This window comes from Clupea harengus, chromosome 13 (assembly GCF_900700415.2).
Source record: "Clupea harengus chromosome 13, Ch_v2.0.2, whole genome shotgun sequence".
Lineage (NCBI taxonomy): Eukaryota > Metazoa > Chordata > Actinopteri > Clupeiformes > Clupeidae > Clupea > Clupea harengus.
Genome location: NC_045164.1, coordinates 1,898,537 through 1,919,576, shown reverse-complemented (window position 1 = coordinate 1,919,576; position 21,040 = coordinate 1,898,537). Strand labels below are relative to the sequence as shown.

Below are 21,040 nucleotides of genomic sequence, written 5' to 3'. Positions count from 1 at the left end.
AGCACAGTACGGCACAGCTGAAACCTATAGGGAACCCACTGACCTTGAATTCGAATATGAGTGCTATAGAGCTTTCATACAGTAACGGCAAAGGATGCTACAATATGATATAACACATTAAAGTGTCTATAAGGAATAATGGCAGTTCTTCCGAACTTAAAGGCAGATTCCAACCCTGTGTGCTTTATCCCACATAGTTTTCATAGGATCAGATTAGATTAGGATTCTTAGGAAACGTGTTAGAGTTGTGACTATCCACACATGAAGTGGGCAGCACTGCATAGGCACTCAGTGTAAAGAAAGAAAGGTTTACAGACACAGGTCTTTCTACAGTAGATGATTTCATGATAATTAAACATTACACCGTATGAGGAAATCATTTTAAATACTCTTTGGCAACAACAAAGCCCCTTATCGACCACTGAATAAAGTGGATGTCTCATTAAAATGGGAATGTATGCTTAATTATGTGTGAAAGTAAATTATTTAACATAATTTCCCCTTGTACATTGCACTGATTTCCTTAGGCATAGGCTACTCATAGTCCACTGTCAAAAGACATGCTCTTCAACACAACACAAAAAATAAATAAATGATAAATGAATGACCTGAGAAAATGCCTCTGTTCAGAGAAAACAGAAGCACAGTGCTTTGGGCCACCAAATATTGTCTCGTCAGCACTGGAATGTGCGCATGCATTTTAATCGCATGGTAATGTAGACGATTGATTATGCAGTCAGCAGGCTGGCTGGCCAAGCTGCAAACCTTCCCACCGAGTTAACATTGTGCTGACACACTAGACTCTGGCTTTAATTAGGTTTTGGGTAAACTGTGAAATTGGTTCTTTGTCGTATATGGCAGTCTTGGTAGGGTGCAGTGCCTTAATTAGAGTAGCTGTGGTGGATTACACATGACACAGCTGAGATTTTGTTTGAGAAGCATGTTGCAATACTAGCAAGGCTCACTCTATGAAGTCTGTAAAGTCTGCCAACACCGCCCCCTTCTGTCTCAATCTCTAGGTGGCGAACAGTTTTAGATAAGAAATAGATAACCGTAACAGCAACAGGTTCACAACTGAGTTATAGTTATAGCTAATTATTAGCACAGGCACTGGCCATGTAATAAACTCTCTACTATTAGTGCACTTGAAAAGGATTACCTCTGTTGAGGACAGCTTTGTAGTCCTTATTTTCTCTTTCTAAAAGCTCCTTCGAAATTAGGAGATGTGTCTTCCTTTCAAACCTTTCACTCAACTGCACAAGTGAAAATAGTACTCTAAAATGGCGGTCCATTTCATACGTTTATGTGCAGTTTCCCTTTAAGTGGTGTTCGGTTTGCCCCTGACAAGTCTGATTAATAGCATCTATGCTAGCCTGATTACCACCCACATTCTAAAATGAAAAACCAATACAGCTCTCACTGCTATCTCAGGACTGAACAGTAGTCCCTGATAGCCGTTAGTGAGATTTTATTAAAGATCGTTTCAGAAGCTAAGCAGTCTTATGTCAACTGGTTTTGAGAAGATGTGATTAGAGAATATTTTTCATATAATTGCCACAATACCAATTAGTTAATTGAGTGTTACGTCTAACATTAAATCAAGGTTTTGCCCACTCAGTCACTGTAACCACAGTTAGCAGAACATGGAACTCTAGTGGACCCACTTGAAGCAAGGTTTATTGTAAATTGTCTTATCCATTTACTAATCATTATCATTATCCGTGTATAGAAATATGCATCTAATATATGTGTAGATTTAATGTAGTGATATAATACTGTTCATGTGGCTGTTGGTGAAAGTACGTAAAAACCACAGATATGGGCTTGTGTTTCTACCCTGCTTTTCATTTAATACCTGCAATGGCATCATTGAGTTAGTGCGGCTGCCAGCCTGGATCCCATTGACTTTGAGCTAAGCGTGAGTGCCTTCTTGGCAGGAGTCGCCAACAAAATGCTGCAGGCTCTGTGCAGGAGTCCTTAGAAATACCCTTGGGGGGGATTTGACTTTCATGGTGTAACTTCTTTTGGAACTGGTCATCTTAAGTATTTAATCCAAAAGGTCAAACTTTGAAAACATCAAAGTCAATTGAAGCAGATTTCCTTAGTTATTGTGCCCCACCTCCATGTTTCTTTTCATCTTCAAAATTATTTATATAATTTAATTATTATATAAATATTTAATTTATTACAATGAAAATCAATTTTAGGACACCTCTGCCACCTTCACTTCTGGCATTTAAAAATCTACCCAAAACAGTATTGGTTAGTCTAGTCTGCAGTGCACACGATTTTATGGACAGTCTTTGGTACTGTTCAACTGCCAACCCCTGAGACAAACCAAGGAGTCCTGTAAGTATCTTTGAGACAAGTACATTGGAAGCCAAGCAGGCTTGTGAAAACAAGTGTACATTTAGAGTAGAGTTTTATTGAGATCTTATCCATGAAGCACAGTGTAGCTGCACAGAACTCCCATTACTTTCTAACACACGAAGGAAGAAAACTGCACACAGTGGGAAAGTCAGCTGAGCACTGCAACATAATAGCTGTATGGAAAAGTATAAATATATCCTGCTGGCCACATAAATATCTAATAATTACATATGATTACCACAGTCTATGTTAACGTTCAACCGGACCATTCGAGATTCTCAGACAATTGAGGATTCTGGATTCTATGTAACAGGTAAGGTATGGCTAAGTGCACGGCATTTGTTCAATTTCAGGCAAGACGAGCCCAATATACTCACTGTCACTGCTGAGATGCTGAATCATCAGTGTGGCTACTTGAGAGAGGAAACTAATCTATCTAATTGGCTCTCTAAATTATTTACAGCTGAAAGGTGTGGATAATCTATATGGTGCCACACGTAGATACACTTTAAAAAGAGGAGGAGGTTAAGAAGAGGTTAACGTTCTCAGCCTAGGGAAATCTTCATGACAAAAGAAATCTGTGCTGTTTGTACCCAAGCTACGTGCTCCATCCCACTTTGCTCTACCTGATGCATACCAAGCTGCTGTTTACGAAATCGGTCCCACACAAAACATTTGATGATCCACTTGTTTTGTTTGTGCCTCCCTCCCTAAGCTTCTGCAAACACTGGCATTATCTGATGCCTCAGTTTGATGCCTATTAATGGGAACATTCGTGCCGCTCGCCGTGCTCAAGGCAATTCAACAAGAGAAGAAATGAAGTGTCTTAAGTGGCAGATAAACAGCTGCATCATCCCTCACTGTTGCCTTTGCCAATTCAAGGAGGAGAAGAGCACCATCAAACCATGAAATTGGTTTTTGGGAAAGCGTTTTCCAACTACATCCTGGAACTGATAGAGCAGGAGGTAGGAACTATGACTGTATTCGGCAGACTTTTCTCCATTCTTTGTTATTAATGTAGAGAAATTCGTGTCAGAGCGCTAAGCTATGAGAGGTCTGTAGATGGGACTATCTATTTAGAGTTCTTTTTATGAAATATTCAGGTAAGCCTCCCTCACCCTTTGTGGTTTAAAAACCTTACCAAGGTGTTCTATTCAGCCTTTAAAAAAAATAGAAGACGAGACACTAAATCATGCCGTCAACAGATGCTCCCCACCTCTCACACACACACACACACACACACACACACACTCACACACACACACACAGCATCGAAGATCTCAAGCAATCTGTATCTCATAACCACTTAGTGACGCCGTCTCCCTCTCCCAAAGAGCAAACCCCAACCCCCTGCTGCCAGAACAAACCCACTGACCCCACATCAGATCAGAGACGAGACGAGTCGAGGCGAGGTGCTTACGTGCTCGAGCTTATCCCTCTTGCTGAGCCACACGCTGGCTGTGTAGTCCTGCTGCTGGACCGCGCTGAAGACCAAGGCTCCTGCTGGGGCCAGAGGGGGTGCTGCCAGCCGGGTCTCCATGCTTTGGACTCTGGCTGAGGAGGAGGATGAGGAGGACGAAGAGGACCCCTGCGCTCGGCCGCAAAGCTACTGCTGGTCCCTCGACAGGAGCCCATGTGTGTGTGTGTGTGTGTGTGTGTGTGTGTGTGTCAGTGTGTGCTGCTGCAGCACCCCACTGCGTCCCTCCTCATCATACACACACCCACCTCCTGCCCTCTTTGGGCTGCCCGAGAAAAGATACACACACACACACACACACACACACACACTTGGTCGCTCACTCACTCACACCGATGGAGTCAGCAGTGTGGCTGGAGCCAGCTGGAGCTGTGTCTCTCTCTCTTTCTCTCTCTCCCCTTCAGACAGCACAGGCGGGGGTATCCCTGCGAGAGGAAACGGGAAGGGGAGGGGTCCTCCCAGACACACACACACACACACACACGCAGCAGAGTGGTGCAGTAAGAGACTGCAGCCTCTTCCACTCCACTCACCTCATGCCCCTACACGCATAAACCACAGACCAAATGACATAAGAGCCATATTCCAGCCTGTGGCATTACGAGCAGGGCCAGATGCATTACAGCCAAGCCAAGTTGGGGGTGGGGGAGTTCTGTCATGATGTGCAAAGGACACCACACTGCAAAAGTCAGAGGATCGATAGGTCGTCCTCACTGGTTCTCACACTCTTTGCTATTCACTGTACCCTTTTGGAGAGATGTGAAAACAATCTCCAATTGCTATTGCTGGATGCCTAGAAAATCCATATCATGCCACTGTTCTGAGGAATTAAATCAACTCAATAACTTCTAATATTACTAGAAGCTAGCATTGGGATTAGAACCTCAACATTGGGGTCAGTTTGGAGAGCATTAACCGGGATCAACAGGCTAAACACTATAAACGGGTACTTATTCGCAGGGAAGCCCTTCCCATAGGACAGCCATGATTGATCAGCGATCTATCGGTCCTGACAGATGTAAATTTAGCAGTGCTCATTTTAGTTTCATTCATAGAGAGAGAGAATACTGGAGTTTTCTCAATGTGGCCCATATCCAACAAACGACCCTGTAAATGGCTTCTCATGAAATTTCATTCTGATCACATCCTTCACTGAAGAGAGGGGGTGGGGTGGGGGGGGGGTTATACTATCAAGAGGATCGGCAGACAACAGAATACAAAGTGCTCGACTCCCAACTCCAGACAGCCAACAAACTACCCGGCATAGAGTGGGTACATCTCTGCAGACTAACCCAGAAGGAATGCAACCAGAATTTTAAGGAACTTCTACTGAGCTTCAGCAATAGACAACATATATTATATTAAAATGACATACAAATCACTGTGTAATAGGCTGATGCACCTTAATGCCATAAACAGCACGATTGTGTCACCTGATAGTATTACCTACCTGAATATGCCTACCACATACCAAGCTGAGCATGTATTTCCAAACTGTAACTTAAGTAGAATATACTCCACTCAATACATGTACACTTGTGTTTGTTGGTTATTATGTAAAGTAGGGATTAAACCCCTCCCCTCCACACCACTGATGTAGACATCTCCTCAGGCTGCCATCCATTGGAGAAGCAGCCATTTCCTAATCTCCTGAGTAAATGCAGTCGCTGACAATGACAAGACATGAAGTCAAACAGCCAATTCTCCTGGCTCAGCAAGTAAAACAACACCTTTGGCATGGTCCCTTTTCAGTGTAACAAACTTAAAGTTTCATAGTAAGCCTTCAACACTTTATTATTAAATTAAATTATTATTCTCTCCAATGAATGTTCTTATACATCCGTTAAACAATTTTACTGTGAAAAAAATGTCCCCGCATCCCCACATTTTAGGAGGCACGTTTTGTAAAATGTTTTGCAAGCAGATTTGACTCACATTTCAGGCTTACCCCAGTGAGTTCATTTGTCCCACAGAATCCCAAAGCTCATTGTCCCAAAATAATGACATGCTCTGTATACACCATCACAATGGTCTGAATAAGATTCCCCCATCATATGCATTCAAGGTGAGTCCATATGAAAAGCTCCACTGTCAAAAGCAATCTTCCCAACCTGCATCACATAAAGCTACAGCAGTCTGCACTTACCTCCATATCCTCCGTCTGACATGTCAGTCATCCAGGCGCTGAAGCTTTTATAGAGCATCCAGTGTCTCCTTCATTTGACTTTAATTAATCCTGTCGCACACCGTCCCATAATCTTCCTCGCTTAACCGGACTCTGAATTCAGGAAGGTTAATTGACAGGGTGCTATACACAATCAACAAGGGAATGCAGCTTAGAGAAACATTAATGAGGGAAATTAACTATTGCTCACAAGTGAACAAAAATATGTTTCTACATGACTTGATTTCAGCTGTATGCATCTGCATCTATTACGAGCCTTTGCATTATGTGCCTAGGCGAGAGGTTACAACCATTGTGTAAAGTACGAAATGCGTTGGGTGGGGAGGATTCTCCATTTAACCCTGTCTCTCACGGGATGGTAGGTAATTACATTAGGCTTAATGCCATGTCAGTGCCTACAGCTATTTTCATGGAAAGAAAAAGGTGTGAAAATGTATGTAAGATTCCTAAAAACCGAGGTCCTGTTGTGAACTCCTGTTACACCACCAAGCACTGCTCATCAAGGGAGACCTCAGACCCATAGTCTTTCCTTTCCATTACGCTGAATAGTTGAGTCACTGGAAGTGTCTGAACCATTCATTTCTCGACCAGGGCCTGACAATACATGGCCCTGCATCTCATTATAAGTGATTGCGTTCGATTACCTTTCGCCTCGTCAAAACAAATCAAAGGCATTCTGCCCAGTCATGAGTTCACAGACAGGTCTGGCCCCATTAAATAACTGGAAGCGGCATACATTTCCACAGCTGACCAACATGGCCAGTGGCGAGCAATGCACACAGCTCTGTATGATGGGGGATTCTTCAGATAATAATTATGCTGTAGTAATTAGCCTGATAATATAATACGGCACATAAATGACCTTGAAAGTGAAAGCCTATTACTGCCACTAAGTGTAATGAAGTCTAACTGGAAAATGAACATTTTACTTTGTTTTGCTTCTGTAAGTGATCAAGCATTGAGAACAGATGTTAATAAAATCGTCAAAAGTGAATTCGTTTTTAGTCTTCATACTTATTCAAAACCGATTTTCCAGAGGTATATGCTGAGATCACTTTCGTTTTGACATTTGAACTATGTTAATAACTACCTGTTAATAACATTACATACTGCTCTCTAGAGATCAGATATGCTAGCTGCAGATGCTAGCTGATCCTCAGTTTTAGGACAGCCACTAATGACTGACATTTCTTTATCAAGGAATGGGTTGAGATGCTACTGTGCCAGTTTGCAGTTGAAGACCTCTTTTATTTGAAGGTTTCAAATCTAAGCCAGTAATTTTTTGGACAACAGGAAATGTTTACTTTAAGGTACAGTATCTCTAAAACTGCCAGCATTGCTAAATCACTGCATATAACACACACTTCCACAAAGTATCAAAAAGAGCACTCAAAATTCTGACTGAAATTTAAGGTTTAAGACTGAATATATATATTTATATATATTTATATTTATATATTTGTTTATTATAAGTATTTTTAATTTTACATCCAATGAAATTAAAATAAAGACCACTGTGATCCACTATTTGTGGACAACCCCCATCAAAAATGCTTGATAAAAGAACATTTCAAGACCTTTTTGCAGCAAAGGCACATTTGTCAATCACTGTTTTAAAAGCAAAGGAAGCCAAGAGAAGCAGAGAGCTTCCATGATGGCAGTTGGGGCAGCCTGTCAATTCACACGTTGCAGACCCGCCTTGATGAAAGAAAACTAAACGAAACAACAAAAAAAGAAAGTGAAAAAAAAAGTTCAGTTCGGTTCATTTGTTCGGTTGTTATGGAGTCATCAGGGTTTGGTGGCTGTACGGTTCGGTCTAATCGACCAGCTAGACCCAACCAATCGATCCCTCGTATTTCCAGGAGGATTTCCTGCCCGCCACAGGGACCTCATGTCTGCTGCTGCTGCAGGTGGTCGTCAAGCACTGTGTGCTGGAGGCTCACAGACGAGTGTGTGTGTGTGTGTGTGTCTGTCTGTATGTGTACGGGGGGAACAGAGGGGATGCAGGCTTTAGGTGCCAGCCAGCTTTTCACCCCCCCCCACCCCCCATCCCCATGTCCTGGCCGCTCCCCTTTTTCCATCTCCACTCCTCTCCTCTCGTCTCGTCTCTGACTTCCCAGTTAAGTCCCAGCTCTGCCACAGTGTCTGTCTGGACTATCAGCTGGTCTGCAGAGTCCAGTGAGAAGGCCAGACATTTGAGAAACAATGACAAGAGAAAGAAACAATACTAAGAAAGGGGCACAGAGAGGTATGGGAGGGGCCATGGCTCTGCCCCCCCACCATACCCAACCTGACCCCCCCCCCACTCTAGGCGTGTGTCCTGAGGAGGCTTTGCTTTTGGGGCCAGGCTCAACGAGGCGGAGGTGGAGGCGGGCCCAGGTCATACGAAGACCTTGGCGAGTGCGTCTGCCCCGGCACTGGCGATGAAGCATTTGGTGGGGTGGAACGCCACGTCGTGGATGGACTCCTGGAACTTCTTGCGGTGGGCGGTGAACTCCTGGATGCAGGTCTTGTCGCCCAGATTCCACAGACGGATGGAGCAGTCGTGGCCTGCGAGAGGAACCAGACGAAATATAAACAATCAACAAAAGCTAAACAATGAAAGCTTTCCTTGCCACAGCATAGTCAGGTGAAAGGACTTAATTTCCATGCGGGACTTTTTGCATGTGAATGAATAAGCATATGCTTGGCCCTCATTTTTACAATAAAGTTGTGTGATAGACATTTATTGGCAATATTTACTTCAAAAAAGCCTTTTTGTAATTTTTGAAGAGTGAATCAACAAGTTGGAGGGAATTAGATAACTGGGCACTCTAAGACTGCACGAACACTTAACATGTAATCCCTTCTCTAGGAAGAGATGTGTATAACATGCATCAGTGGACACTGGCTCTCCACAGTGCTACAGCTCCTCAGGTGCTACTAGTGCCCCCTGCTGTTCATACAGGGAAATGCCAAATGATACAGGAGATTTGGTTCAATTCCGTAATCCATTTTGCCGCCCCACTCTGACCTTGAGGGCCATAACAATGACAGAATTCTCCAGAGGCAAATCATTTTGAATGGCTTGGCACTTACTCCCCGACATCAGATACAGTCCATTTGGATCAACAGCTAGACTCGTGACTGCATCTAAATGGGCCACCATGGCGTGAATCACTTTTCCTGTGGGGACAAGAAGATGAAGCACAACAAATATAATCGACATGATAGGCTTTTAATGGGACACGTCTGCAAAACGTCTGTGGCTGTTCTGAGAAGCAGCCTGGCAGGGTAGGGAGAGCAGGGGGGTGGTACCCGTGTTGTTGTCGTAGAACTTGATGTGGCGGTCCTCCTGGGCCGTGATGGTGATGGGCAGGGTAGGGTGACTCAGCACTTTGTTGATCTGACAGAGAGAACCTGTGGGGCATTTAAAGACACAGTCGACCTGTAAATCACTCACTCTTATGTTATTTTCTAACAACATAAATAAAAGGGGGAAAAGAACCTAATTTTCTACTCAGAAAAGAAAATGTGTCTTTCATTATCAGTGCAATTCTATGGGTAACCTATGGCAACAATTGTCCAAACCTGTGGCCAATCATGTGATTCAAAATGATTGGATATTAACACAGATCTGCCAGTAGTGATGTAAATGTTGGAGAACTCACATAGTCCAACGCACCGTACCCCTGCTGTGAACTACACTGTCCTGGTAGCTTGTGCAGCTATGATTCTTTTACACTAACAGGCAATCTCCTTCATGGTCATATCCACAGACACAGGTCCACCGTCTCTCTTTTCCAACAACAAACAACACTATGAACAAACACAATCCTATCTGCACTGCTGCAGCTTTAATTAGACAGGTAATCTGTTATGTGGGCTGATCCGCCGACTGCAGTGGCTGGGTTGAGTGAGCCTACCTGGCTCCACTGTAGACTCCAGGTTGAGGACCAGCTGCCGGGTCTCCATGTTGAAGAGGCCCAGTCTGCCATTGCTGAAGGAGGTGACCATGTGGGCTGGGTCACTGCAGACCAGGTCCACTGAGGACGGGATGCCCAGCTCTGACAAAAAAAAAAAAAGATCATCATGTACATGAAAATGGCCATCTTGGGAGAGGCGAGTTACTAACACAAGAGGACAGCCATTTTGAGAGAGGCGAGTCGAAATAAACAAAAACTTAAACCTTTCACAACATATTTTACATCTGAACAATAAATGTTTGTGCTGTTAGACACAAGAAGTACAGAATGCAAAGACAGTAAGAGTTTAAGTAAGGTTTAGAGTCCTGTTCTGGTATAAATGAGCATGTGTCCTTTTTTCGGCACATTAAATAGCATGTTTCTGAGATAATACTCACATTAAACATTAAATTAAAACTGAAAAAAAAGAGAATTTCTTAGAATAGAAAATGTTTAAACTAAACAACTGACCAATGTTAGTGCTGAAGGAAACTCGACATATAGAATATAAAGAAAGTAAGACTGGTCTAACGCCCTGTTCTGACTTAAATAAGCATACTCCCCTTTTTCAGGACGTTAACAAGTGTCTGAATGTCTGAGGTAACACTCCTCGCTCACCCTTGTTCTCGTTGAAGACGGCCAGGGACGGGGCGATGTTCGTGGCGTTCCAGAGTCTCACTGTGCCGTCGGCCGAGCAGGAGAGGAGGCGCTGGTGAGCACTGCTGTACACCAGTCCCCACACCGCGTCTGTGTGGCCACACAGTGCTCCCCGCAGGACTGAGGGCTCTATGACAACACACACATCACACGCACATTTACTTTAAATGGCCACCTTCCAGCAAAGCCAACATCTTATATGTGTAAATCATGCATCCATTTATGGAGATATGTTAGAATGTACATTATCAATATTCTATGTATAGGTAAAATCTGTGAAGCATTTTTCTATTTTGCGACGAGAATCATTTTACATTAAAAGCAGCTGTACTTGTGTGAAAACAAATAAAAAAAAAACGTTGTCTTTGTTATATGGGATAGAGGCAAAAAGACCAGCAGAAATAGCAGGAAATGCTTGATGTTAATGGGCAGTACCATATGAGTCGTAGGGGTCGATGGTGGGGCTGGGGGTGGTCCAGCTCTGGATGGTGCTGTCCAGTCCTCCACTGAAACACTGGTCTCCTGTACTACTCATCACTACACACAGAACCGCACCCCTGCAGTGAGACAGCACACACCACTTAAGTCATTAGGGTCACACACACACACACACACACACACACACACACACACACACACACACACACACACACACACACACACACACACACACACACAGGAGGAGAAAATACATGCACACACATACACTGATACACCTGGACAGATTAATGAGCAGATTATAGAACAGAACTCCTAGATTCTCCTCCTAGAGCAATTTGCAGGAATATGGAACTAACATGTTATTCGTTACTGAAATGCTCAGCATCTCAAATCCATACATTCTTACACCAAATAGCAGGCCATCTTTAGAGGTTAGTGCAACCTTGATTCTGTAATATTTGGCCAAGGAGCGTGTACAGAACACATACCGATGGGCCCTGAACGTGTAGATGGGCTCCACATCCAAAGAGGCACTCCTGCTGGGAGAGAGGTCAGAGGTCAGATTACTCCTCAGAGACAGACACACCTCCCAAACCCAACCCCATTCACATCGAAGACACAAGGATTTAAGAAATACATATTTTAAATTATGTTTATTGTGTATGTTTTAATGACAATGACAATAACAACAACAACAACAAGACATACACACACACGTTAAAATAATTGTTCCCGTCTTCAGGACGACAACAAGACATACACACACGTTAATATTAAGGTGCGTGGGGGTTTCTCAGTGTAGGCTTGTGTGGTTCTTGTGAACAGAACTTACTTCTTGACGGGTGCCGTTTTCTGTAGGTTCCACATCTTGAGCGTGTGGTCCTCAGACGCAGTGACCAGAACCGGTTCTACAGGATGGAAGGCCAGCCCTCTGATCGCGTCAAAGTGGCTGCGCAGGGTGAACTTGGGGTTCCATGTCTTCCGCAAGGCATCTTTATTGTTGGCCATCTATATGGGGGGGAGACACTCATTTTTTTTCACTCATTCAAAACAACTCATCTCAGGTAACACCGGTTCGTATGTTTGGGAAGACAGCTAAACACAGTGGCTTGGCTTGGTGCACAGTCCAGTACAGTGTAGTCTGGTTTATTTTCTTTGGCTCCGGAAAGGAAATGATTCTGCATTAACTCCCAGTGGCAGCAGCATGTGTACTCCACACGCACTAAACAGTTTCATCGTCTGAAATATTCCTGTAATGGGCTGTGCATAATGATCTTTGCTCACCATCACACTGCTCGTTTAAGAGCGCTTCAAGCTAATGAACCAAACCAATCACCACGAGCAACTCGTCCTCCCACAGTTCAAACCAAAACAAATCCTACAGACACACTCTACTGGAATAGGGAGAGACTCGAGCCTAATGGGAAGCTAATGACCAAGCGCATCCTGCTCTAAATGAGTCTTTCTGCAGATCTTGTGACCTGCTTGGTTGCCACTGTGCTTAATGCAAGTTAATTAGCCTCATTTAAATCTGGCCAGCTTGCAACAAGGGGAAGCCATTGATTTCTGGCAACGCAACTGATTTCTGGATTATTGCCTCGGCATCTGATGCTCAGTGCTGATTGCGGAGTAATCGCAGTCTCTTAAGCACAAGATTACAATTAGAAGTTATAGAATTAAAAAGTATTGCCGTCATCATGTTCAATGTCCAATCCAGTGCACTGGACGCAGCTGAGGGCTGAGAGCAGCTAGCCTCGTTGAAGGCTTAAATCTCTGCACTTCATTTGGATTTAATTAAGGAGCCATTTCCTTTAATTAGCAGTAGATGAGAAATTAAAATCAGCCTTTCGCCAGAGGGCCTCTTTTGGAAAAATATATATAATTGAACAGTTTCTAAGAATAAATGTAATATTAACACAATAAATGATCAAAGTCTTTAGAATTAAGTCAACAAATCTTTTTTCACACACACACACACACACACACACACACACACACACACACACACACACACACACACACACACACACACACACACAGAGAGAGAAACCTGTATAACAAATAAAGAGCCCTTCTATACTGTAGCCACTGTGGTTAACATCAGCAACCTCCTCTAAGACCGTCCCGAGTGTCAGTGTAGAGTCCAGTCTGCTGCTCCTCCTCTCAGACCTCTGGCCACCCCGAGCGCAGGTGTGTACTCACGTCGTAGGTGAGGTTGTCGGCCTCGTTGGCCACGGTGAGTCCAGCCAGCTCCCCTAAGCCCATCTCACTCTCCATGGTCTCTTCCGCCCCCATGATGAAGGACTTCCCTGAGGTGGGGGGGAAGGTCAGAGACTCCACTGTGGGAACAGAGCCAGGAGAAAGGGTTCAAAAGAGACAGAATAGACTGAACTGTGTGTGTGTGTGTGTGTGTGTGTGTGTGTGTGTGTGTGTGTGTGTGTGTGTGTGTGTGTGTGTGTGTGTGCGCACATGTGTTTCTGTATGTGTACAAGGACCAAATAATTGGCCTTCAGATAACAGCATTTCAATAGGAGAGAAGGAGTTGGGGACACTTTACTGGTAGAAAGGTGACCCACTTCACAGAGAATATCAGCGTAAAACCTCAGTGGATATGGTGCAAAGCTGATCAACTCAAAATTTAAAAAAAATCATACAAAACACAAATATTCAAATGAGAAAATCTATGTTCCCCTAATTCAGATGTGGGCAGTGAGGTACTCATGTGTCTGGAACTAGACACCCATTTTCCCTCAACTAATCATGGTTTTTGGTTGAAATGAGAGCCTACAGACTTACTTGCCCTCAGTAGAGAGCACCTAACCGTGGGGTGTCTCATTATTGGGATGGGGTGGGGGGGTGGTGCTCTGGGAGTTCAGGCTGGACGTTACCTTCGTCTGGGCGGCTGTTGTCGTGTTCGTTGAGCCGTGGCACGCTGGGCCTGGAGGGCGGGGTGACAGGGGGCTGGAGGGGGGACGTGTCCTCGGAGTCCCGTAGGTTGGCCAGCATGTCCTGCAGCTTAGAGCGGTTGGGCCCTGAGACGACAGGACAGGCACTCAGCATTGACAACACAACACACACATGATGGAGACATAACCTGCCCTACAGAGAGAGCAGGACACAGCTAGGTCCCATCAGCATAACCAGAGCAGAGAAAAATCAACGGGGTGAGAGTGTGAGAGAGAAAGAGAGTGGGACGTGGGTGGGGCGGTTGGGAGGGAGAAAGAAAGAAAGAAAGAAAGAAAGAAAGAAAGAAAGAAAGAAAGAGAGAGAGAGAGAGAGAGAGAGAGAGAGAGAGAGAGAGACAGCCAGTTCCCATCAGCCTCACCAGAGCAGAGAGAAATCAACGGGATGAGAGTGAGAAAGAGAGAAAGAAAGCTCTGCGAACATAAGTGCAAATAAGAGTAGAATGATGCGAATGAGTGAGTGGCAATCTGAGGTGAGAATCGTATTTCAGAGGAACGAGGCAGAGAGACAGATAGGAGTAGGTTAAGAGGGCTGGGGAAATAGGTGCTCAGTGAGATGCATTCACTCAGCCCAACTGCATATCAAAAGCCCAAAATAAGGAAGAGGCTGCAGAAAGGAAAGGGAAAGAAAAACTGAGATGGAGAGATGCAATTTTCTGTCTCTTGGATCAGAATGTCCAAAGACTAGTCACTGCTTTTTAAAACAGAAGAGGCAGAACTGGACACCATATCTTAGGATGGACCAGTCCAGACTCCCCCTGAACCACCCATGTGGAGAGAGAATACGGAACCATAGGACATGTGAGGGGGAGAGCATCTTAAGTTTGTCAAAGTTAAGACAGAGTTTGGCAGGAATGCAGAGAAAGCAAGTGAGAAGAAAGTTATGTAACAAAAAGCTGAAAATAGCCACGCTAGGTCAGAAGCAGCCTAGGTGAAAGGAGTGAACAACAGATGCCTGGAAATAGATAGACAGACAGACAGACACACACACACACACACACACACACACGCACGCACGCACACACAGATAAGGGTCTTACAATGGGATATGAAGGACAGCTAATGGAACGGAAAAACAGGACAGAAAGGTCAAATGGTGCGCACAAACAAGCACACCCACGGCTCTGGGGATAGACAGCATAAAGGGGGTGGGAGAGAGGTGAAGAACGGAAGGAGAGAGGAAAGTCTTGTGCTATACTGTGCTTCTTTGTATTTGTTTATAAATCTCTACAGAGAGAGAGAGAGAGAGAGAGATAGAGAAAAGAAAAGAGAGAGGAGAGGCGCATCCGACACCCTAGGGCACAACTTACTCTTTCCCCCCTTTTTGCCCTTGCGCTCTTTTCTGTACTGCTCCTTGAGTTTGGTTATCGTGCCCTGGTCCACGTCCCAGGCCTCCCCCATAGGGTGATCCTCTTTCTCTACACAAGGGGGAGACAGCGAGCCCAGAGAGAAAGAGAGAGAGAAAGAGAGATATAGAGAGAGAGACAGAGAGAGAGAGAAAGAAAGAACGAAAGAGAGAGAGGGGCTATTCAGGATGCAATATACCTCATCTGTGCATTTCTGTCTTTTACAGAACAATCTGGAATCTGAGAAGCATCTTCCTCACACTTATGACCCCTGGCATGATGAGCCGGCATCAAGTTTTGTTGTTTTTCTTTTCCTCAACACAACTGTTTCTTACTTCTTTAATTTACATCTGGGCTCTTGCTGGACTTTGTGTTATGGCATAGGGTATATTTCTGTCCGCTATCGCTGTACCACATCATAATAATGCCATTACTGCTTGAATGCTCTCACAATGTATCGCAAATGTTTAACTCTGCTCTCTTCAAGATGTGGGGGCTCGAGTTCTGAGATTCTGCTTCAGGGCTTTTATCTAGAGGGCTGCGAGCTTTGTAAAGCTGACTCACTGGAAGCTGGCAGGCGGGATCAAGGACACACACACACACACACACACACACAGAGGAATGACAGTGAGTGGAATCACAGGTTTTAACACGGAGGACTCGGACAAGGGCACACAGAGCAATAAACCAAATGAAAACTCCACACAACAAGACAGCATGGGGTCATGGAGGGTGGCTGTCACCACAGATGGGCTTTTCATGAATAATGAGCCATCACCTGTCACTGAAGCAAAAAGGCAAAAATTAGTTATATTCATTCTACCAAGCATTAAAATCAGACAATCCCACATGGTCCGACTGACTAAAAACATTGTCTTATGACGGCTATAAATACTATGCGTTTGGGTGGTGCAATTGAATCTCTCTTCTTGTCAAAGGGCTATCTTACCCAATGGCATATCAGGCAAAGGCAATATCCCAACAGTCTGTTCTTTTGGCATGCAAATGACCCTCCACTTTTTCGCCCCCTTTGTATGAATTTGTGATCTTGAGCCAACACAAGGCAGCGCTTTCATCATGGGTGACATTTCATCAATGTTCCACGACTCCCACTTTCTGAAGCCTGAAAACAATATCTCTGGCAGGGGGAACAGTGACACAGAACCCCCACCCCACCCACCCCGTCTCTTCTATGACCCCTCCGCCTCACCCCAGTCTGTGCCGTCGCCCGAGCTCCTGAGGTCGGGCGATGTGTCCATCTCGTCTGGGCTGCACAGAAAGTCAAAACCCTTCAGGGCCTCCTCGGTGTCCATTTCTTCGCCGGTGTCTTTGGAGGGGGACATGGACGGTGAGGAGGAAGAGGAGGGCTTCTTCCTCACAATCTGTAGGGGGGAAGGGGAGAGGAGTCAGTCTCGGGACAAGTGGGGGGGGACAAGAATGCGTGTGAGACAGAGAGCGAGAGAGAGACAGAATGCATGTGACAGAGAGAGAAACCACAACACAGAACATAAGAGCGTTCCTTCAGGAACTTTCTGGAAGTGCCACCACTCACCGTGCCCGAGTCCATGATGGTCCTGTCCTTCCCATCGCTGTCCTCATCGTCGTCCTCATCGCTCAATTCGGCAGCAGCGCTCTCAATGAACTTGAAGGCCTCCAGCACAGCATTAGAGTCTGACTGCTGGGCTTTCCTGCGGGTCAGACAGAGTACAGACTTCATTGACAACATTTCAAAACCTTTCCATGACTTTTCAAGGACCCTTAATGACATGCCATGACCCTTCACAACCTATAAGTACACAAAATTGCATACTTTACTCCAAAGGTTGGCCCTAATTACAGCGCATGAAATGCCCTGTATTGTTATTCCTTCGTTTCTTATACTTCTTCTTATTAATCTTTGTACCGACTTCTGCACTTAATTCAGCTCGAACCGCTTAACTTAGAAACTCCGTTCAAACTTTGGCGCGTAGGTCTTGTAAAGGACACTTGTGCTATGTATTTTTCTGAACTTAATACTTTTTAAGATATTAAAGAAAAACGAATAAAAAATTTCCCATTGACTTACATTGGGCCATTATGACATCATTTAGGGTCATTAAACTGGCTTGCACCTGTGCTTCAGTGACACCTGCGCCAAGGTTCCAAGGCTCCTCTTCTCTCTGTCCCTCTCTATTCAACTGTTATATATTAAGAGACACCTTCCATACTCTACTTTTTTTCAGTCCTTTTTTCTCTCCTTCTTTCAGTATTTTCCCTCTTCACTCTCTCTTTACTGTCTTTATCCATAGCTACTCTTGTTCAGTCTTCTTTCCTTTCACTCTTCTTTCCTTCTTCCACTCTTTCCTTCCTTCACTCTTCTTCCTTTTTTTCTGTCCTTCTTCCACTCTTCTTTCCTTCTTCCACTCTTCTTTCCTTTCTTCAATCTTCTTTCTTTTCTTCTTCCTTTCTTAACTTTTGCATTTCATGCACTGGTATTTCCTTCAGGAAATGCATTTTCTAGTTATTGAATGGAAATTAAACAACAGCCTTTTCCATTCCTTTTCAAGCAGGCTAGTTAGGCTATGTCAAGTCCAGTGGAAACATGACCGGAAATGTGGTCAAGATGGACCTTGATCATGTTTTCCGTCTACACTCAGTCTATAGTGATGGCTCAGCCAGGCCAAGGGGCAAATGAAAGGGTATTTCTGAAGCAATAAAGCACACTTCATACCAAGTCTCCAGGGCCTCAGGTGACAAACCATGGCATTAAGGCGTGACATTTAATTCCCTGAAGACATCTCTACTTACTGGAGTATAAAGTCACTCTAATTCAAAGTAGTAAATTACAAAAAAAAGCATCTGCACAGCGACCGCACACAGATGGACAACACCTCACAACATGTATGGCTATGAGAGATAGAGTACTTTATTGATTCCCAAAGGGAAATGGCAAAGACTTTCGTGTTTGTGTAGTCATTCTTATGTTTGGCACAACATAAGCAGAGGCCAGGATGAGTCCGTGTCTGACTCAGACACTCACCCTGATCTGTAGTTAGTCCAGATCAGTGGGCAGTCACTCACTCAAACATCATTCGGTGACCTCGTGCAACACAGGAACCTTCCCTTTGTCCTCATAAACTACTGGCCCTCAGCAGAAACAAGTGAAGCAATGCAAGGCAGTCACACAACACACGTGACACCATGGCAGTGCTTTAAATAAAGAAGCCCGAGATTGGCACAACGCCCAACAGCCTGCATGGCAAACAAGGTTCCTCACAACCTTACCCTCATTATGAAGCATCCTCAACAGGCCACTTCTGCCCTCTCGACCATAAACAAAACAACGCAACAAGCAAGAGTCGTCAGTTTCTGGGTGAGTTCAAGTCAATTTGGATTCCACTGTGCCTTGTGGGCTACATCAGCTGTGTATAAACAGCCCTGATGGCCTCTTGGCTACTGCAGAGCGACCCTCCCTAAATCACGATTCCAAAGTTGCCGCATCCTCGCTTCCGAAACATCGAGCCGCTGACTCAACCGCCCTACTCCAGTCAGGGTTAGCACCGTAAGTGAGTCTGCTGATCCATCGCATTGCTTTACGTACACATGTGACAACAAGGAGCATTCTAACATAACGGATACATGTCACTGAGGGAATGCTGAATGATACAGGACCTAAAGAAACGATGGCCTATTTAAGACACTTAAGACATTTATCCTATATAGACCCTTATCAGAACAGATGATGTTCTAGGTCATTCCAAAGGCCATGCCGTGAATTTTACTTTTCAAGTGTGCTTGAACTTGAAGTGTGTGTGTGTGCGTTTTATTTGCAATGGGACTGCCAAGATGGAATGGAATAGTTGACTTACCCCCCAGTGCTGGCTCCCTTGGGTTTGATGTCCGTGCCGTTGACCAGGGGCTCCTGTGCTGATCGCTCACCGCCTCGCTCTCCTCCACCGCCTCGCTCTCCTCCACCTCCTCCACCTCCGCCACCGGTGCTGCCATCCCCCGCCAGGCCCAGCAGAGCACGCACCCGCTGGGACTTCACGTCCAGGATGGTGTCCGTGTAGCCCACCTCTTGCAAGTACCTGCAGTGGCAGACAGGGGGAGCTGTGAGCTGCGAATAGCGGTGCATTTCAGGAGAGTTGTTCGGGAAATAAATAATTAAAAAAGGCACAAGGAGTGAGACCAACAGACTCCTGTTCCTGTGATCTGTGGTGGTGGAGCCGTTATGACTGGTGTCACCAGCCATGGAACAAATTCTTCCGCAGCGAGTCAAGACCAGCTTCGTGTTTTTTTTCCAAGTAATACAGACAGGAATTTAATGCATGCAGCTTTTTGTTGGGTGCTTATTTTGACGTTGGGGAATGGAATTTTATTGCTATGGCGCAATCCTCCAGCTCAAACACGTTTAGAGTACTCAAATTCTACTAAGAAGAAATGCAATTGGTGTGTAAAAATCAATGATAAGAGTGTGTGTGTGTGTGTGTGTGTGTGAGTGTGTGTGTATGTATCTATGCTGATGCATGTTCGTGACCATTACTGCAATTCAATACTCAAGAAGCAGATTTTCAATGTGGTCCAATGACACAGGGCTGATGAAAAAGTGCTGCTGTATCACAAAGCCTGTGAAAACTGAGTTTCCCCAGAGCTGACACATCACCAGCGAGATATTGAACGGTCAAGCAGACACAGTGACATCTGACTCCAGGGCGCAGCTCTGTACAGTGTGTATATACTGGTGGCAAGGAGTATGTGTGAGTGAGTGAGTGTGTGTTTTAGTGTATGCACGAGTGAATGTGAAAGTCCATGCATGAGGCCATCCTTAAAAATATGTTGGTTTGCCATACCAACCAGATAAAAAAAAGATGGTGTGGGTAGGTAGCAAAATATTTGTATTTCACCAAAAAAGAAATGTAGCAAAGATGACCTATTAGAAGACTAGATTCTTATTAGTCTTCTAATAGGTCCTTGTCGCTCGTACTAAGACATGGTAAACCAACATCATTTTAAGGATGGCCGGCAAGTCCACATGACAATATATGAATGTCATGGAAGGTAGATTTGTTTGAGTGTGCAGGCATCTGTAAGTGAGTGTGTGTGAAAGAGACAGAGAGAGAATAAGAGAAACGGATTGAATGAGTTTGAGACTGATGTGTGTGTGTGTGTGTGTGTGTGTGTGTGTGTGTGTGTGTGTGTGTGTGTGTGTGTGTGTGGGAGTGCAGCTGTGTCCTGTGAGAGCGTGTGTGTGGATCAATGGCGGCTCTGTGCAGGCCGATGTGATGTGACCGGGCCGAAGGCCTCCGGCTCCGGAGCAGCCCTCCACAGCGGAAACTCCCATTGGCTGGAGGGGGGATGAGGAGCACACAGCCCATCGATCTGTCACTTGACACATGCTCATGAATAAAGTGGTGCGGAGGGGCACAGATGGGGCATCATAGAGAGAGAGAGGGAGGGAGAGAGAGGAAGAGAAAGAGAAAGAGAGAGAGAGAGAGAGAGAGAGAGAGAGAAAGAAAGAGAGGGAGAGGAAGAGTTATACAGAATGTAAGAGTGTAAATGGGAGTGAGTGTGAGTGAGTGAAAGAGGACGAAGGGGTGGAAAAGTACAAATTCCACAGAATGAAAGTGTAAGTGTCAGCGAGAGAGAGAGAACGAAAGTGTGTGTGCGCACGGAGAGAA

The 21,040-nt window shown here is 44.8% G+C and overlaps 2 protein-coding genes across 5 annotated transcripts in view; both read right to left on the bottom strand.

Moving 5' to 3' along the window:
- Positions 1-3,971, bottom strand: part of LOC105902252 (inactive phospholipase D5-like) — a 42,009-nt gene extending 38,038 nt beyond the window's left edge. Inside the window, exon 1 of the mRNA XM_012829801.3 lies at positions 3,791-3,971. Within this exon, the coding sequence (XP_012685255.2) occupies positions 3,791-3,910 (120 nt within the window). The 5' untranslated portion in view covers positions 3,911-3,971. The remainder of the gene's footprint in view (positions 1-3,790) is intronic.
- Positions 3,972-7,819: 3,848 nt separating this feature from the next.
- LOC105902330 (striatin) overlaps positions 7,820-21,040 on the bottom strand; it is a 36,373-nt gene continuing 23,152 nt past the window's right edge. Inside the window, exons 5-18 of one of the 4 annotated variants that reach the window (XM_012829895.3) lie at positions 19,232-19,450; positions 16,936-17,071; positions 16,594-16,765; positions 15,348-15,455; positions 13,963-14,106; positions 13,277-13,413; positions 11,907-12,082; positions 11,563-11,613; positions 11,069-11,190; positions 10,595-10,762; positions 9,938-10,078; positions 9,330-9,431; positions 9,111-9,197; positions 7,820-8,582 (exon numbers count right to left, since the gene is read on the bottom strand). In XM_012829895.3, the coding sequence (XP_012685349.2) occupies positions 8,413-8,582; positions 9,111-9,197; positions 9,330-9,431; positions 9,938-10,078; positions 10,595-10,762; positions 11,069-11,190; positions 11,563-11,613; positions 11,907-12,082; positions 13,277-13,413; positions 13,963-14,106; positions 15,348-15,455; positions 16,594-16,765; positions 16,936-17,071; positions 19,232-19,450 (1,933 nt within the window). In that variant the 3' untranslated portion in view covers positions 7,820-8,412. The remainder of the gene's footprint in view (positions 8,583-9,110; positions 9,198-9,329; positions 9,432-9,937; positions 10,079-10,594; positions 10,763-11,068; positions 11,191-11,562; positions 11,614-11,906; positions 12,083-13,276; positions 13,414-13,962; positions 14,107-15,347; positions 15,456-16,593; positions 16,766-16,935; positions 17,072-19,231; positions 19,451-21,040) is intronic. The other 3 variants (XM_012829896.3, XM_042709655.1, XM_042709656.1) reach the window with 3 other exon arrangements.